At 38.4% G+C, this 19,400-nt stretch overlaps 1 protein-coding gene across 1 annotated transcript in view; it reads left to right on the top strand.

The window, feature by feature from the left end:
* Positions 1–624: 624 nt before the first annotated feature.
* The window catches only part of LOC128692288 (cytochrome P450 4C1), a 209,561-nt gene continuing 190,785 nt past the window's right edge, over positions 625–19,400 (top strand). Inside the window, exon 1 of the mRNA XM_070080134.1 lies at positions 625–780. Coding sequence (XP_069936235.1) covers positions 640–780 — 141 coding nt within the window. The 5' untranslated portion in view covers positions 625–639. The remainder of the gene's footprint in view (positions 781–19,400) is intronic.

Below are 19,400 nucleotides of genomic sequence, written 5' to 3'. Positions count from 1 at the left end.
CTACTCGTCGCTTGGTTGATAGTGTCCTCAGTTCACACACTGAGAGTCCGGGATCAATATCCAGCACGGGTGAAACGTTGGGTATGTTTCCTTACTCCTGCTGCTTCAGTTCACCAAGCAGTAAGTAGGTACCTGAGTGTAAGTCGCCTGTTGTGGGTCGCATCCTGAGGTAAAAGATTAACCTAAGTTGCCAGAAATGCCTTGCATGACCTGGGACTTTCTTTATAGTATACCAGCGATGTCAGTTGGATCTGTTATAGTTGTAACTTGTACTTGTAGAAATAACGATTATTATCTTGCCCTTGTCTATATAAAATTTGAAAACCTCTCATTTGACAAGTGATATATGAATTATAAGGGTGTAGCGCTGTCTTCTGATTAAAACGTAACAATTCTGAATGGCATTAACCTTCGATAGTTAATGCATCGTACGATATAGATGGAACGTTTAATGGGTTAATGCAGCTTAGGCATCTTCTCAGTTTTAAACGTTAAGTGTTGAAGTGTTTTCTTCAGTACGCATTACTGAATGGGTCATTTTATGACCAGATCCATGACTTTTTTTATCTAGTGAATTAACTAGTACCCGTAGTGTGAGTGAACTTGTGTATATGTTGTACTTTGATTCACTCTACAACTATGATTTCATTTACAGGAGATTGTACAATGTTGTGGGTGAGGAGCGAGTGGCTGGCTTGGGATACAGGAATAATCACCTACTTGGTCATCACTGTCTTGGTTACCATCACAATGGTGTGGTACTTCAAGAGACAAAAGACAGTGAGTACAGGAGGTTGTAGGTGTTGTTACATAGCTTAATATGGTGTCGAGCTGGTAGGTGACAGGAATCACCTGTCTTGAAACAAATCACCAACTATTTTTGATGTTTCAGAACACCTGAAGATCATCTTATTTCGAGAAAAACGGTTATGCAAATTCTTTGTATGTCAATAATTATGTGCCTAAATATACCCTTGAAAATTTTAAGAAATATGAATCACGACTGTTTATAGTCAATATATCACTGTTGGTGACATATTCATCAGTATATTCATCACATTCAAGTTTCTCCTAACTTATTCAGCAATTTTTTCTATTTACTTTATTTAGGTTAGATTAGGTTTGGCTAGATTACCATCATTTAATAATGGTTAGTGTCCCAAGATGAAGAGCACTTGTAATCCCACTTATCGGCTGTCAAATGCCCGATTAGACAGGTAGCCATAGACAGTATGTCAACATGATGTGCGCCATAAAGGAGTAATTATAATAAATACATTGGCGCACACCTTTGTTTTGCTACCTCTCATGCTACTGATGTTTTAAAATGGTTACCATTATAGAGCAGAATCTCCATGATAAAATAAAAACAAAATGGACGAACATATCTCTTTCATAACTAAAGTAACTTCGTGTATATACTGGGAAAATAACAGACTTTCAATACAAGGAGCCGTTATTAAGGAAAGACAAAAAACAATAGAGCTATTATAGGATTAAGACACCAGGCGACAATAACAAGGTTCACCTTCCAAGCTGAAAAAGTCTTCATGGAGGCTGGAGGAAAAAGAACTATCGAACCTGTAGATTCGTGTATGAGTGAAAACAGTGCTCAGTTAATAAGCTGTGTTTGTCTTAATATGAATGTTATAACCTGTTTTCTTCAGGTGAATTCAGAGATGTCAATTGCACTTCTTTTACAGCAGAATTCCCTCATTGGCAATAATAGGATTGGAGATCTAGTTCTTGTTTTTTTAATGTCATTGTCACTATGTTCAGAAAAGTCGTAATGAATGACTCTCAATCAAACTCACTAAAGACTGGAAGGGAATCAGTGAGGCATTCTTGTCTTACGAATTTATTAGCATTTTTCACCATGACATTTGAAAAAGCAGATCATGATAAAGAATGTGATACTGAGTATATAGATTTCAGTATTGCCTATGATAAGAGTTTCACACAAATAGCTAATGAAGAAAGCAGTCGTATACGGTATAGGAGAAATTGTCTCCGGGGCCGAGGCATGGTCCACAAGAGTCGTCATAAATTTGAAGAATTTGGAATGGGGGAATCGTTACTAGTGGAATGCCACTGGGGTGAATATTTGCCCAAATTTTGGTCAAAATCTGTAAAAATCGACATAGCTGAGGTAAAAAGTAGCAAAAACTTTGAGTAGTATTAAATAAGTTGGACACCTACATTTGTGGTTGTTGTTGGGTGTAAGTTGCACCTGTCTAGCATAGGCTAGTAGGCCTATTGTCATGTCCAGTATTCTTAGGGTCATCCACTTATCCAAGTTGTTGCCTGTGCCATCAAAAAGCCATAAGTTCCAAGAATATCTAAAAGTCATATATATAAATGCAATATCCACTCATGATAAAATATACATAAAAACCTAAGAAGCTAAAATCAAAGTACTCAACTAACCGTTCAATATTACACAATGAAAGTTTGTCTCTAATAATGTACAAAAACTCCACAGTGGCCAGAACTACAGGTTTTGACTGACTGGCAAACACAGTGAATGATTCATGGTGAAACCATATCACGGGCGGGGATAGAACCCGCGATCTGAGAGCCTCGAAACTCCAGACCGTCGCCTTAGCCACTGGCTAACGCGACGGTCTGGAGTTTTGAGACTCTCTGATCGCGGGTTCTATCCCCGCCCGTAGTATGGTTTGTTTGCAATCGTGTCATTACGATTTCGTGATTCATGGTGAAGTTCTGGGCATCAGTGTTGGCATGTGTTGTTGAACGGTAGTTTTCCCAATAGCCTATTTGTCCTACTGGAACTTCGCAAGCTCTCAAAAATGCGGACACGTATTGTAGCTATGATAATTAAATGTGTAGACAGCAGAGTATTGTGGCCCGGTGGCCTGGTGGCTAAAGCTCCCGCTTCACACACGGAGGGCCCGGGTTCGATTCCCGGCGGGTGGAAACATTTCGACACGTTTCCTTACACCTGTTGTCCTGTTCACCTAGCAGCAAATAGGTACCTGGGTGTTAGTCGACTGGTGTGGGTCGCATCCTGGGGGACAAGATTAAGGACCCCAATGGAAATAAGTTAGACAGTCCTCGATGACGCACTGACTTTCTTGGGTTATCCTGGGTGGCTAACCCTCCGGGGTTAAAAATCCGAGCGAAATCTAATCTAATCTAATCTAAAAAGTACAACATCTTTTTAAAGAAAATAAATTTTAATGTACAAAGGTTACTGGGAAAGAGTCAACTGCTCTCTAAGCAGGAATATTTTGTGTTGATAATGCCATAACATTAGAGTTTACCTTTGAATTATTTGTTAAAACCATTCATATAACTTATATTTTGGAGCAGAATCTGAAATAGTGTCAACATATGGAAAGCAATAGTAGCGTGATAATTATGATAATTTCCCTGCAATATGTGTGATACTGTCCCTCTCGAAGAAGAGACATTATAAGCTCCCTATTGTTTTTAAAGTCCCACATGTTTCAAAAATAAAAATAAGTGAATTATCATTTTAGATGTGTTTAGAATTCTCCAGAGTTATGTGGGTGAAGTGTTAACTCAAAATTGTACTTGTAAAAATTTATCCTCATAATTTCTCACAAAAGTCGTTGGTCCTTCTGAACCGGAGGTGATCAGTAAAGATCAAGTAAATTAAATATATAAATGTGACTTGACTGGAAAGATGTTATTTATTTGTGTCTGCAAAAATTAATTACAACATAATAATGTACATTGTATGACTGAAAAGAGAATGGTCCACAATAAAATCATTATTTAATGTTAATTGTTTAAATAATTGTGTAATTATTATGTAATTAATAATATTAATAATATAATTGTGGAATTGCATTGCCCAAATATAGGTACGATCATTATTGCCTTAAAGTTGCTTAGCCCAGATGGGAATAGAACTGTAATTGCCATATATATTAATTTGCTATGCCAGAAAATTTGGCTAGGATTTTTCAAGGAATTTGTAATAATGACTTTTATAAAGTGCATCACTGTATAATTTGTGTGTAAAATAGTATTAATTTATGTTCAAGTTCAAATCCAAATAAGAACCACAGAGAACTAACAACATTAATGTAAATGGTAAACCCTTGGATATTAAAACAATAGAAGTGTCTTTGAAAGCAAGGAAAGGTCGTATAACCAGGACATGTAATAAGTGCTTGGAACTAATATCTGACGAAATAATGAACATTGTTGATTTAAATCTATATTTAGATTCATTAGAAAATAGATGACTCATGCAAATTAGTGTATGAAAAACGTGAAGTCATTCTGCTGAGAAATTGTGTAGATGAACAAGAAATGGAATTATTTATCAACCAATATTATGATCTAGAGGAGAAAATATTTTATTAAATTATTTTATTAAATTAATGAGCATAAACAATGCAGTTGGCCATCCTAGTAATGTGAATGAGATGTCTCTTCCCCAAACTTCCAGAACTGTCTCTACCCACATTTAATTCAGGAGACAGCTTGGGAAAAAAAAAAAAAAAAAAAACAAAAAAAAAAAAAAAAAAAAAAAAAAAAACAATGGTTATAAATGACCATAATTTTTAAAGGGGTGGACCGGTAAGCCAGCGGAAGGCCTCGGTCAGATGACCAAAAGCTCTAAAGGCGGGTCATCATCTGACTAAGACCCGCGTCAGGAAACATTTGTCCTGTTTCCTGACGAACCTTACCTAACCTAACCTAAGCTTGGAAAAATCCTGGTTTGTATTCAAGGAGGCTGAACATAACAGGAATTATTTTCTATACGTCACCAAATTAATTTACCTTAAAAGGACACGTAAAAAGTGATGCTCAAATAATAATAAAAGGTTTTCCAAAAGTTGACAATAGTTGCACAGAAGCAGTGGATCTGCTGGCGGTCACCCACGGTTATTTAGAACAGAGTAGGTTGAACCTAGTAACTCCAGAGCACAATTACAAATATTTGCAGCAATTTAGAGTCAGATTTGAAAGCACACTTAAAACCTTAAGTAACAAATGATCTGGACGGATCAGACTGAATATTGAGTAGTAGTGTGCAAAATAAATTGACTACTAAGACTGTAGAGTGTTATCTAATAAGTACCATGAAAAATACTTCTCTTTGGAGGAAATAAGAGTAGGTATTCAAGCGTTAATTGTCCAATTACAAAACAATCAGGCAAATAATTTAAATGATGTAACAAGGAATGATTTTGATGTATCTCATTACAATGTCAAGCTCCATAAACAGAAGAAATAAATTATGTTAATTGCAATTATTCATCACATAATAAAAATAATATTGAAACACGTCAAGCTAAGAAATCAATATATTCACTTAAAGAGGGAAATAAAAAAGGGAATAAGAAAAGCTAAAAGAATTTATGAGGCTAAAGTGACAAGGGATTCGAAGACTATCCTAAAAGGTTTCTTTCAGGTATATAGAAGTAAGATTTTTTTTTTTTTTTTTTTTTTTTTTTTTTTTTTTTTTTTTTTTATGAACTACGTTTGAATCACAAACAAAAATCATAATGTTGCTACATATTTATAGGATACAATTGGATAACTCAGGGTAATGTACATGTGTTATATCCCTTTAATACTTTGGTGACTCACAGACTAATTGAACAGTAACAGGGAAGGGATAAAACATGCATATATACACATACATATATATATATACATATATACATATATATATATATATATATATATATATATATATATATATATATATATATATATACACATACATATATATATATACATATATACATATATATGCACATACACATACATACATATACACATATATATGCACGCTCATATGCCCAAATATCTGAACCTCCATAACACAATCAAAAACAAAACTAAGAAAACTAGTGACTCAAGAATACAACGAGTCTTTACACAAAGGAAGCATCAAAAACATAACAAATATGTAAAGGCACCCCAGTCATTTTGTACACAAAGGTACAATAAGTAACCCTAACCCCTGAATCCACAACCACACATCCATAACAACTAAAAAACATTCATGCCCAAACTCATATTCACGCAACTCACATCCTTCCCCCCAAGAGACGAGCCAGCTATTGCCCACTGACCTACACAACTTATTCGGCATGCCCGTATATTTATCACAGATTCACAAGGGTTTCAAGAGTGAGCCTTTTATAACCGTCCGAAAAACCCTTATCCCACCTCCTCCCATACAATTCCCTATTCCTACACATTGTACGATAAAACGTTATTGCAAGGACACGCCTTCTCACCTCACTGACCCCTTTTCCCCGCATTACCCACGAAATATAAATGTAATCCACGATAATATAATCCACCGATGTCGAGACTTAACGCACGCAGGACCTGCACTCCTCTGCCTCCCATCCTCTGTACCACCCTACCCAACCAACTCCTGACATCTTCTAAACCTTCGCAAAAATAGACAACGTGAAAAGCCGTGTCTTCCCCACCACAAAACCCACACCCGCCTCCCACCACGACTCTTCTGGATCGTAGTATTGCCCCTGACGGCAATATACCATGTAAAAAACGAAACATGACTTCACGCACCCTAGGCCGTAATTTCAACTTGCTAAATCGGAGCCATATATTTTCCCACGAGTACATGGGGAACAAACCTTCTACTGGAGCTGCGCACGTACCCCCTAGTAACCTACTTAAAACCCTTATGCGAATGTTCCTCCATTCCTTTACCATCAACAAAGCTCGTAGTACAATCTCACATTCCCTTAACTCCATTCCCCTATACCACTTTTTCACCCTCGTATATACTTGGTCCATATTTCCCGCCATCACACCCACACGCCAAACCTCCCACTTTAGAAAAACACATTTCACCCTACGCTTTAAGTCCAACAATCCTAAACCTCCTCGACGTACAGGTAACATAACAACCTCACGTTTTAACCAATCACACCTCGATCCCCACAAAAAGGTAAATACTATTCTCAATATTCCATTGATCGCTGTTCCTGTAATTGGGAATACAGCCGCAACGTGCCACACCTTACTATACAATAAAACGTTAACAACAATCACACGTTGGGCCAGAGTGAGATGTTGGGGCCTCAAAACACCCAGACGACCAATGACCTTTTCCAACGTCCTTACTGAATTTTCCTCCCGCGCCACATCCAAATCGTCTCTATAAATAATACCGCAAATCTTTAATGACATCGCAGTTGTGTTAACCACGTTACAGCTCACCATTCCACCCTCTTTCCAGGTACCCAACCCCATGATCATCGACTTTTCACTATTTACCTTCATACCCGTGGCACGTTCAAACACACGCACAACATCTTCCAACCCTTTCATAGACATTCGTTCACACACCAAAACAGTCGTATCATCCACATAACCTATTAATGCCGGCCAACAATCCCCTTCCCCTACCCCACCCCCACCCCGGGAACTAACTGTGCTCTCAACCATCCTGTAAAAGGGATCCTGAAAACATGCAAATAAGATCTGTGACATAGGGCACCCTTGTCTTAAACCTCTACCCATCTCAAAGTCCGTCCCCATACACCCATTTATTTGTACCCTCATCCTTGCCCCCTTATACAGAGTGTTTACCCACCCAACTATTTCTTCTCCATAACCCTGTCTCCGAAGAATACTCTGCAGTGCACCCCTTTCCACTCTATCATAGGCGGCTCGCCAGTCCAAGGCCAGTAAAGCCGCCCCCTCCCCTTCCCCCTTTGACTCCACAAAACTTCTTATAAGCCCGTGACCTTCTAACATCGACCTGCCCGGCAACCCATACTGCGATGGCGAAACAACCCTCCCCACCACGCATTTTACCCTATTACCCAAAATTTTTGCGAAAACCTTATAGTCTGCACAGAGCAACGATATCGCCCTATACTTCCCAAGGTTTGGCTGCCCTTTGCCTTTCGGGACCAACACCACAACTGCCGTATTCTGCTTATCCCCTAACGTACCCTTCTCCTTCATACAATTTAATAATCTTACCAAGAACTTCCCAATCAACTCCCAATGCTGCAAATAAAATTCTACCGGTAAACCATCAATACCCGGGGACTTGCCCTTCCTCATTCCGTGTAAAGCAATTTCAATTTCCTCCTCAGTAATAACCCCACCCAATGCCTTCCTATCACTGTGACCCAAAATGCACTTAGCATACGTGCACACCTTACTTAATTCCACTTCATCCACGCCACTACTAGTCCAGTGTTTTTTATACCATGTATCCGCATATGCACTCATAGCTTTTGTGTTTCGTATCACTTGACCTGCTCTATGGATTCCCATCGTCTCATTTACCTCCAAGCTCGGGATTGCCGTCAGCGCCTGCTTTTGCTTTTGTCTCAACACACACGCGGATGGCCTATCTCCCCACAAAACTTCTTCTAATCCTGCTTGCACCCTCACCGCTTGAAACCGCTCATTATGCAACGTTCGCAAGCTCTCTTTTATGTCTACAATCTCGTCCATGGGGTAAACACCACTAACCGATCCCTGCCCATAACAACTTCGTAATCGATCCTCTAAATAATTCGCTAACCCATATTTTAAAGTGTTTATACGCCTACCCTCCCTCACATAAAAGGACTTTATCCTTTCCTTTGCCACCGAGTCCACCACGTTACAATGTCTTCCACCTCCTGAGCTTCCCTTGAAAACTCATTCCACAGCATAGAAAAACCTTCTAACCCTTCCTCATCACTTAACACACTAATATTTAATTTCCAATAATTCTTATAAATTTCGGCCATTCCCTCCCACCCTACCTCCACTACTACTGCCCTATGATCTGACAAGACCGTCTCCACCGTATTAAAAGACTATACAACTACACCCTGTTAAATATACACTCTGTCTAACCTTGCAGCATATCCCCTTCTGATAAAAGTATGTTCTGTTTCCCACACCCTTCCCCCAAACACATCTCTTAACTTAACATCCCTCAACAAATCTCTGAGAGGTGCAGACACATGCCCAGCCCCTTTGGGTTCGACGTCAGCCGCCCTTATGACACAGTTCCAGTCACCCCCCACTATCGCTACTTCCGGAAGACCACGCAAAAAATAAACAAGGTCCTCACACACAAAATCCGTTCGAACCTTCGTGTCATTCTCCGCAGGGGCATAGACACTTACCAAGGATACACGCTTTCCCATCCAAGTCCCATCCACTCGCAACACCCTCCCCCCACCCCCCTCACATCTCTGCAACACCCTCCCCCCACCCCCCTCACATCTCTGCAACACCCTCCCCCCACCCCCCTCACATCTCTGCAACACAAACGGGCTCGTCTCTTTTATTAAAAGACCCACACCACCTTTCAAACGGATAGTTGGCAGGGTCAGTACTGTATAATCTGCAACCTGCAACACTTCTCCTTCTTTGAAATTGTGTTCTTGAAGGAAGAGAACATCAATTCTATGTTTGCTAAGAAAACTGCTCAACCAATCTCTCTTTAGTCTAGTACACAAACCGTTAACATTAGCAGTCATACACCTAAGGCCTGTTATATTTTCCACCCTTTCCTCTTCTCCTCCCGTGGTTCACCACTTGATTTGTTACGTCTATGTGTCTTCTTTACAGTACCTTCCCATTCGCCTCCCTTCTTGCGATGGCGTCCCTCATGACCCCCCCCCCCTCCCCACCCCTCCCCTCACCCATCCTCTTAGTTTTTTTCCCAGTCCTCTGTGCCGGCGTCAGTACGTCATCCGAATCTGACGTAGCTGCCCGTTTCCTGGTAACGTTCTTATTCTCCATGACAAGATCCGAGGAAGCCTCACGGTGTACCTCAACATCCACCTCACAATGAGGTATGAAGTCTCCCGATGTCCCAGTCTCGTCGTCCTTCTGCGGAGTCTCATATTGTTGACAATCCGGACTCGGAAAGTCTCCAGCTACGTCTTCCGGAGACGGAGCTTCCACCACTTGCGGTGACAAGGTCCTTAAAACTTCGTCTAAATCCTCACCGACATTCGTCTCTCGACCAATACTCAACACGTCATGCCGGGGTACCAATCCAGTAGATGGTATCGGCAACGACTCAGGTGCAGGCAGCTGAGGGAAGGACTCACTCTCATTTCGAAAAGCCTGTTCCACCATCTCACTCCACAAACGACCACGCCCTTCCTCTGACGAACGATGCTCACCTTCATCACGTGTGACTGGGGCTACGTCTTCTTGCACAGGTTTGGTCACGCGTCTGTTCTTTTCGCATGCCGCCGCTATGTGGTCATACTCTCCACATACTCGCCGCTGTCCAGGATATAAAACCATTACCTGTGTCCTAAAATCTTGAAGATACACATATGACGGTATGGGTTGGCGCAACGTCATCTTAAAGCTGAATGTACCTTCCGGCATACCTGTGTAGGCACCCATTATCCACTTACCCTGCTGGGCAGAATGCACAGTTCCATATTTCTCAAATACGTTTCTGATGTCAGCTTCGTTTGCCTCGAAGGGGACATTCCTCAACTTTATCCAGGTATAATATCGAGACACGTCCACCAGTCTCACACGCACAGCAGGAGTAACGTCAAAACACACATCTTGAAAGCGCGTAACCACCGATTCATAAACTGTCGCAGCAAGCAGTTTCACAAATACTCTATGCGCTCCGTTCAGCGCTACCCCATACAATTCACTATCTTGTATGCCGTATGTCTCCCTGATTATCTTGGGTAAGAGTATTTGAGCTGAACTAGGTGTAATCGCACCTCGAAGCAGTTCAATACCAATAGTATTAACGCGTCTGCGATAACAAACCGCCATCTCAACACCAGTAATTTCCCAGCGGTGTCAACAGAGACACAACAACACCTCCTCGTACCACTGCTGTCAGGTTACTGAGGAGCGTCAGGCAAGGGGGTCTACACAGCCCAAGAGCGATGCAGACAATGAGAAGTAAGATTAGTGCAAAACAGGCCCATTTAAAAGTTACTCAGATCAGATCACTGACAGTGATAAGGAAATATGTGAAATTTTTAACTCTTATTTCCTTTCAGTTTTTACGCACGATATTAGCGAAATTCCAGAAATAATAAATATGAAGAACAGGACGATAATAAACTATGCACGATTTGGGTAACTTGTGACATGGTCCTCAGACAAACAGAGAATCCCCAGGCCCTGTTGAACTGTTTGCAAGGGTTTTAAAAGAATGCAAAGAGGAGCTTAGCAAACCTTTAGCTATTCTTTTCAACATATCACTACAAATTGGCATAGTGCCAGACAAATGGAAAATGGCAAATGCAACACCTATCTATATACAAAGCAGGTGACAGGTCCTTTGCTTTGAATGATGGACCAATAAGCTTTACCTCCATAGTGAAAAAAAATTATAGATTCAATAACTGCCGAGGCATTTCGTAGCCATCTTGAAAGGCATAAATTGATTAATGAATTTCAGCAGTTTTACAAAGGGGCGTTGCTGCCTTATGAATTTACTAACAATTTTCAGCAAGGTATTTGAGGAGGTTGATCATGGTAATGAATATGATATTGTGTATATGGACTTCAGTAAGGCTTTTGTTAGAGTTCCACATCAGAGGCTTTTGAGGAAAATTAAGGCACACAGAATAAAAGAAGAATGTTTTTCCTGGGTAGAGGCATGGTTGACAGATAGGCAGCAGAATGTTTGCGGCAATGGGGAGAAATCAGTGGGGGTGCGTCACGAGTGGTGCTCCACTGAGGTTAGTGACGGGCCCTTTGTTGTTCACAATTTATATAAACGCATTGATATGGGAATAAATAGAGATATAAGCAAGTTTGTTGATGATACCAAAATAGATCACCTAATTCATTCTAATGAAGACATTAGAGCACTTCAGGAAGATTTGATTAGACTGATGCAGTGGTCGGAGAAGTGGCAGACGCAGTTTAGTATAGATGAATGAAAAGTTCTAAACATTGGACAAGAAAATAACCATGCCACATATCAACTAAATAATGTAGATCTTAAGATTAGTTTTTGCTAAAAGGATTTAGGAGTTCAAGTTAGCAGTAATCTGAAACCAAGACAACAGTGTATAAATGTTCTCAATAAATAACAGGACTTCTCAGGTTGCTCTTCAGCTCTCTACATGCATAATTAGGTCTCATCTAGATTATGCTGCACTGTTCTGGTCACCGAATTACAGAATGGATATAAATGCACTGGAAAACGTATAAAGGCGGATGACAAAATTGATCCCATGTATTAGAAATCTTCCCTCTGAAGACAGACTGAGGCCTAACTAAGGATAGAGTTGAAGAACAACCTGAGAAATCCTGTTATTTATCCTCCTTTATATAAAGCCAAGGATTCTGTTTGCTTTATTGAGAACACTTATGCACTGTTGTCTTGGTTTTAGATTACTGCTAACCAGAACTCCTAAATCCTTTTTGCAATCAGTAGTATTAAGATCTGCATTATTTAGTTGATATGTGGCATGGAGGATGACAAAATTGATCCCATGTATTAGAAATCTTCCCTATGAGGATAGACTGAGGGCCCTGAATCTGCGCTATCTAGAAAGGCGTAGAATTAGGGGCGATATGACTGAGGTGTATAAATGGAAAACAGAGATAATTAAAGAGAATGTATATTGCGTGATAGAAAATATTTATCCAAGACAGGACTCTAAGCAATAATTTTAAGTAGGAAAAAATCATATTCATGAATGCTATATGAAAGTACTGGTTTGGTAATAGAGTTTTGGATGAGTGGAACAAACTCGCAAGTACCGTCATATAATCTAAGACCTTGTGAAGTTTTAAAAATAGGACGGATAAATACATGAGTGGGTGTGAGTTGGATCTGACTAGCCGTGCTCCTTTCTTAAATGGATGTGACTTGAACTGACTATGTGGATCATTGGTTTAAGCCGGGAGGTGACTTGGACCTGCCTTGCATGGGCCAATAGGTCTGCTGCACTGTCCCTTCTTTCATATGTTCTTAAATGGCAGGAACCAGGAATAAAGGTTCACCACGGAAAATTAAGAGGAATAAGTACTTAAATGAGGGTAGCCTTCTTAATAATAGGTAAATGAGGCAAAAAACGTGATTGTCTTTTTTCCTAAGGAACTCATTCCTCAAGAAACTGGAATGCATATGTTTGCTGGAATGCTAGGGTGGATAAATTGGAGGAACATAACAGGTATATCAGGTGTTTGGGCAATCATAATGTGAAGGATAGCTATGCTAAATTAAATAATTGTTATTAGGTGTCAGCAGGGAAGACTTCATATTGTAATATGCCAGGGATTGTATAATGATAATGATGATAACTCTGGCACAGCTGTTATTAATGTAAAATTAGCACCAAATGGCAATGATCATAGAATTGCTGAAGTAGCCTTGCCTGTATTGGACTAAAGGAATCAATCAAAAAATTTAAGTGCTTTGTTTGACGAAGGATCTCAGCGCACATTTATAAAAAGTAATTGCCTTAAAGGCATGACTGTGCAAAATGGAAATACCGAAAATTTGAAACTGTCTGGATTTTCATCAGAGAAAGAATTCCAGCTGTATGACACAGTGTATATTCATGTCGGCCTCGGCAGTGAGAGGAAACGTATTAATTTAGTCATCGTGGATAGGCTGCTAAAGAAAATATCTACAATTGGGCTTAGTGAATTTACCTGATGGTATGCCCAATAAATTGACAGAATGGGTTAGAATTGGCACCGTCTTCTGTGAATAATGACTCAGTAGGGCCAATAAATATTTTAATACGGAGTGATTATTATGCCTCATTCGTCAAGGGTATTGGTAGAAAATGTGGTGCGACTCTTAAAAACAGCAGGAAGCCATTGTGTGTAAGGTAGGCTTCCCGGCTCTAGTAATGAATCACTAGGCGAGTCAGTAAATGTGGTCACTGTGTCTCTCTTACTAATGAAAGAGGATGATGATGAACCAGTATATTAATTATGGGAGACGGATACCATGGGAATTAATGTGGATGATGGAAGTCCAAATGATTCTTTTACCAAGGAATATCTGAAGTCTGTTAAATATGAACATCAACAATACTGGTATCGTGGAAGCTGAATCATCAGGAACTGCCTACAAATTATAGGATGGCTTCTGGACAATTAAGACACAGCTCCACGAGTTAAGATTTATTGACCGATTACAATAAAATAATTTGTGAACAAGTAAGGAATAAGTTCATTGAAGAGGTACCTCCTGATCAGGCTAAAATTAATGGTCACTGCTTACCGCACCACAAAGTTAAAAAAAAAAAGAATTGAAACGACTCCCTTGAAAGTAGTTTTCAATTACAGTGCTAAGGTAGTAAGGATATATCAAGCCTGAATGAATGTTTAATGACAGAACCGTCGTTGAGAGAAAAATTAGGAGACAACCGACTAAACTTCATGGTAAAGAATTATGCTTTCCAAAGAGAGAATTTGCAGGAGGCAGACCGGGACTATACCCGTTTCTTGTAGCCTGATAATCCTAGTGATCCACTTTACCTTACAAAAACTTTCCACGTTAGGAGTATACTATTTGGCTCTTCATCTGATCCGTGTCTACTTCAGGGGACTATAAATGCTCGTCTCAAACTTTCAGAAGTCCAGTGAGTGAATCAATGAGTTAACAGTTTTAAGTGGACAATTTCCTAGGTGTGACTTCAACTGAAGAGAAAATAATGAGGATATGTGCGGAGGCACTTATCCTCACGAGGGAATGGAATAGCAATTCGTCCAAACTATATAGTATATATAGTATATACGTATATATATATATATATATATATATATATATATATATATATATATATATATATATATATATATATATATATATATATATATATATATATATATATATATATATATATATATATGTCGTGCCGAATAGGCAGAACTTGCGATCTTGGCTTAAATAGCAACGCTCATCTTGCCATATAGGACAAGTGAAAATTTGTTTATGCAATAATTTCGCCAAAATCATTCTGAACCTAACGAAAAAAATATATTTCACTGTGTTTGTTTAGTATTAAATTATTGTAAACAAATCTAAAATATATTTAGTTGGGTTAGGCTAAAATAAATTGCGCTTGTTATAATAAGGTTAGGTAAGTTTTCTAAGTTCCTTTTGGTGCAAAATTATAAATTTTTGCATCAACATTAATGAAAAAAATATATCTTTAAACGTATAAGAGAAAATTTTAGAAAGGACTTAATTTTAAATGAGTTCTTGCTAATTGACCAGTTTTACATATTCGGCACGACATTATATATATATATATATATATATATATATATATATATATATATATATATATATATATATATATATATATATATATATATATATGTATATATATGTCGTGCCGAATAGGCAGAACTTGCGATCTTGGCTTAAATAGCAACGCTCATCTTGCCATATAGGACAAGTGAAAATTTGTGTATGCAATAATTTCGCCAAAATCATTCTGAACCTAACGAAAAAAATATATTGATTGTGTTTGTTTAGTACTAAATTATTGTAAACGTATTTAAAACATATTTAGTTGGGTTAGGTTAAAATAAATTGTTCTTCTTATAATAAGGTTGGGTAAGTTTTCTAAGATTCTTTTGGTGCAAAATCAAAAACTTTTATATTAACATTAATGAAAAAAATATATCTTTAAACGTATAAGAGAAAATTTCAGAAAGGACTTAATTTTAAATGAGTTCTTGCTAATTAACCAGTTTTACATATATATATATATATATATATATATATATATATATATATATATATATATATATATATATGTATACACATATATATATATATATATATATATATATATTCTTCTTTCAACATACCAGCCATATCCCACCGAGGCAGGGTGGCCCAAAAGAAAAAACTAAAGTTTCTCCTTTTATATTTATTAATATATACAGGAGAAGGGGTTACTAGCCCCTTGCTCCCGGCATTTTAGTCGCCTCTTACGACACGCATGGCTTACAGAGGAAGAATTCTGTTCCACTTCCCCATGGAGATAAGAGGAAATAAACAAGAACAAGAATTAGAAAGAAAATAGAAGAAAACCCAGAGGAGTGTGTATATGTATGCTTGTACACGTATGTGTAGTGTGACCTAAGTGTTAGTAGAAGTGGCAAGACATACCTGTAATTTTGCATATTTATGAGACAGACAAACGACACCAGCAATCCTACCATCATGTAAAACAATTACAGGCTTTCGTTTTACACTCACTTGGCAGGACGGTAGTACCTCCCTGGGCGGTTGCTGTCTACCAACCTGCTACCTACAATATATATATATATATATATATATATATATATATATATATATATATATATATATATATATATATATATATATATATATTTTTCTGTAAATGTATTTTGTTTATTAATAAATGTTCACATAGAATAAAAAATATATAGGGGGTGGTAGGAGAAGAAAATATTCAAACAGCTCCGGGGAGAACCTTGAGTTTTCTCTGAGGTACGTTTATTGTCTTCTCTGAGGATGAGGGTCCCCATTCCAGCCATAGAGGTGGTACTTCTCTATATATATATATTTATATATATATATATTATATATATTTACATTAATATACATATATATATATATATATATATATATATATATATATATATATATATATATATATATATATATATATATATATATATATATATATATATATATATATTACACACACACACACACACACACACACAAACACTGATCTCTGGCCGAAGGAGACTCGAACCTACGAACCTTGGAACAAGGTACGCAGTGCTTTACCATTCTCACCACACTGGACCAATACCTTGGCGCCCAGCTCGCGCTAGACGTTGATCCAAGGCAGCCAGCTTTCAGGGAGAAGGCTTACAGCTTTTCATCTCATCCCCTGCATGCATCGATCAACTAGAGATTTTAACAATGCTAGGAATTCGCAAGAGCATGCGAAATATACACAAACACTGATCTCTGGCCGAAGGAGACTCGAACCTACGAATTATCTGTGACATACATCGCTCCTCCACCTTTCTTGTTGACCCTATCAGTGTGGAATAATTTATAGCCTTGAAGGTGGCATTCAGTATCATTCAGTATCATTCTGTATCATTCAGATTGAACCAGGTCTCTGTTATGGCAATATTTTCTGTTTCTTGCACTTGCAATAAATCTTAGCTCATCTATCTTATTTCTTACACTCCCTTTGTTTGCTGACCAGCTCCATTGTCTTTACTTGTAACTATATGATGAATAATATCCTTTAAACATTTACTGTTTTCAGCCCTAATGCTGCAACCTGACTGCTTCCTACACACACCCATACGTCTACCTTCTATCAGTTTAAAATCCTAGACAAGTAAGCAATGGCTTTCTCGATCGAGCTGGTAAATGCTACCACCCCTGCCCCAGGGAGATGTACCCCATCCCTTGCATACATATCATGTTTGCCATAAAAGTTGACCCAATTGTCAATGAATGGGATTGAAAGTTCCTTGCAGTATCTGTCTAGCCAGCAATTTACACCAATTGCCCTAGACATCCATTCACTCCCCGCTCCCCTTCTAGGCAAGAGGCTACATATAATTGCGACCCCTCCCTTAGACCTAATTAAATCCATAGCTCACCTATACTTATCCAGTAGCTCATCTCTCCTACCCTTCCTGATATCATTTCCACCAGCACTGAGACAGATAATGGACTTGTTCCCATTACCTGACATGATATTATCCAACCAGTTGACTATGTTACCAACACCAACTCCAGGGAAGCACACTCTCTGTTTCACCTTCTTATCCCTATTACAGAAACCACGGTCCATATAGCTTACCTGTGAGTCGACATCCACAAAAATGCGCTTACCTCTATTTGCAGGGGAGGTAGTGCCTTTACCTTCACTTACCACTGAAGTACACTCATCCTGAGGAACAGAGAAGCGATTTTCTTCCTTCAAACTTTATCTCCAAACTTTCCTTATTTTGACGCTCCTATCATTACTGGGAACCACTCGCCACTTGTAGCATGTGCTGGACTGCTCCTCACTGCTGGTAGCCTCATTTCCTTCACCCAATCCAGCCACCTCATACTCCAATCGAGGTGAACCTTCAGCCTCCTAATTTCCTCTTGAAGTAGGACCTTCTCCTCCAACACTCTAACCTCAGATTTCAAAACACTGCAGAAGCAAGCAATGGCTCTGTAATCATCCACATTAATCCCCAAAGCTAGAACTATGCTCTGAAAAACGTCATAACAGCAACCATCAAAACCTACCTGACCCATAGTCAGATCATTCCAGTTCAGCCCACCCAGGTAATTTCTCAGTCCCATGAAGTCGGCCAAGTGGAAATCTGGGACAGAGACCACAAGTAACCCGCTCATAGGATACTGAAACTGGTTAATGGTCCTAGTAGGATTGATATGTCGTAATAGGTTCCATGTGTCCTATATATGGGTGTTGTGTACAAATTGGTTAATTTAGGGTTGAATTAATTATGCATTGCAAACCTGAATATTTTTCTGTAGATGGCATTGCTAATGGAAAGGACACCCAACATATCATTTATTTAATATATTTGCTTAATTGTGTTAGCAGATCATAATTCTAATTTAAAAATACTTCTTCAACGGAGCCTTGGTAAAGACTGCATTAAAATAAAAGCTTAACAATTTCTCAATGGGTACGTTTATATTATTCAATCATCAATAAAACTCTGATTGACAACTATATGTGATTTAGAAGAATGATGCTTAGCCAGTCATTTTATTAATTTGTCACAGAATTAACATTAAGGTACTAATAACTGGTTATAAGTTAAGTGTTTAATCATTACCTTATTCAACTTATAATTACAAAGTTATGTCTGTGAATAAAAGCATTATTAAACCTGTTCTTTCTCCTTCATGCCAAGAAGGAACAAGTACATAAAATGTCTAGATGCTGGTGTTGGGTAGAAACTTACTGTAGGTTGGAGTGAGTTGCCACAACTGTGTATCCCACACTGGCAGTGCTGTGTTTTGTTATGTACTCGATTGTGACTGCAAAACATTTTTCGACAATTTCAAACTAATGTGTAAGTGTAACTAATTATGTAAGAACGTGAAGTGTTGAATGAAACTTTGGTGAATTGTTTCCAGACTATAACATGTCTGAATGATACATCAGTTTCAGCACGATAATTCGCGCTTAAGTCAATGGAAATTTCTATAAAACGTTTGGTTGTAGAATTCTTAGTAGTAGTCAAGACAGTCGACGTCAGTCTAGTAGCGAGATTATTGAAGGTTAGTTAATACCTTCCTGATGAGGTTAACTCACTCCTTCATACCAAGTGACGTGGTCATGTGATATGCTGATTCTTTGTCTTACTGAATAAAGTTATACATAAAACTGGTATCCAAGTTTTTCGGCATTTTTGGGTATAATGATTGAAGAGAAAGTTCT

This window comes from Cherax quadricarinatus, unplaced genomic scaffold, assembly GCF_038502225.1.
Source record: "Cherax quadricarinatus isolate ZL_2023a unplaced genomic scaffold, ASM3850222v1 Contig167, whole genome shotgun sequence".
In the NCBI taxonomy this organism is placed as follows: domain Eukaryota; kingdom Metazoa; phylum Arthropoda; class Malacostraca; order Decapoda; family Parastacidae; genus Cherax; species Cherax quadricarinatus.
Note: the sequence above shows the minus strand (reverse complement) of the source record. Positions and strands in the feature narration are given on the sequence as shown.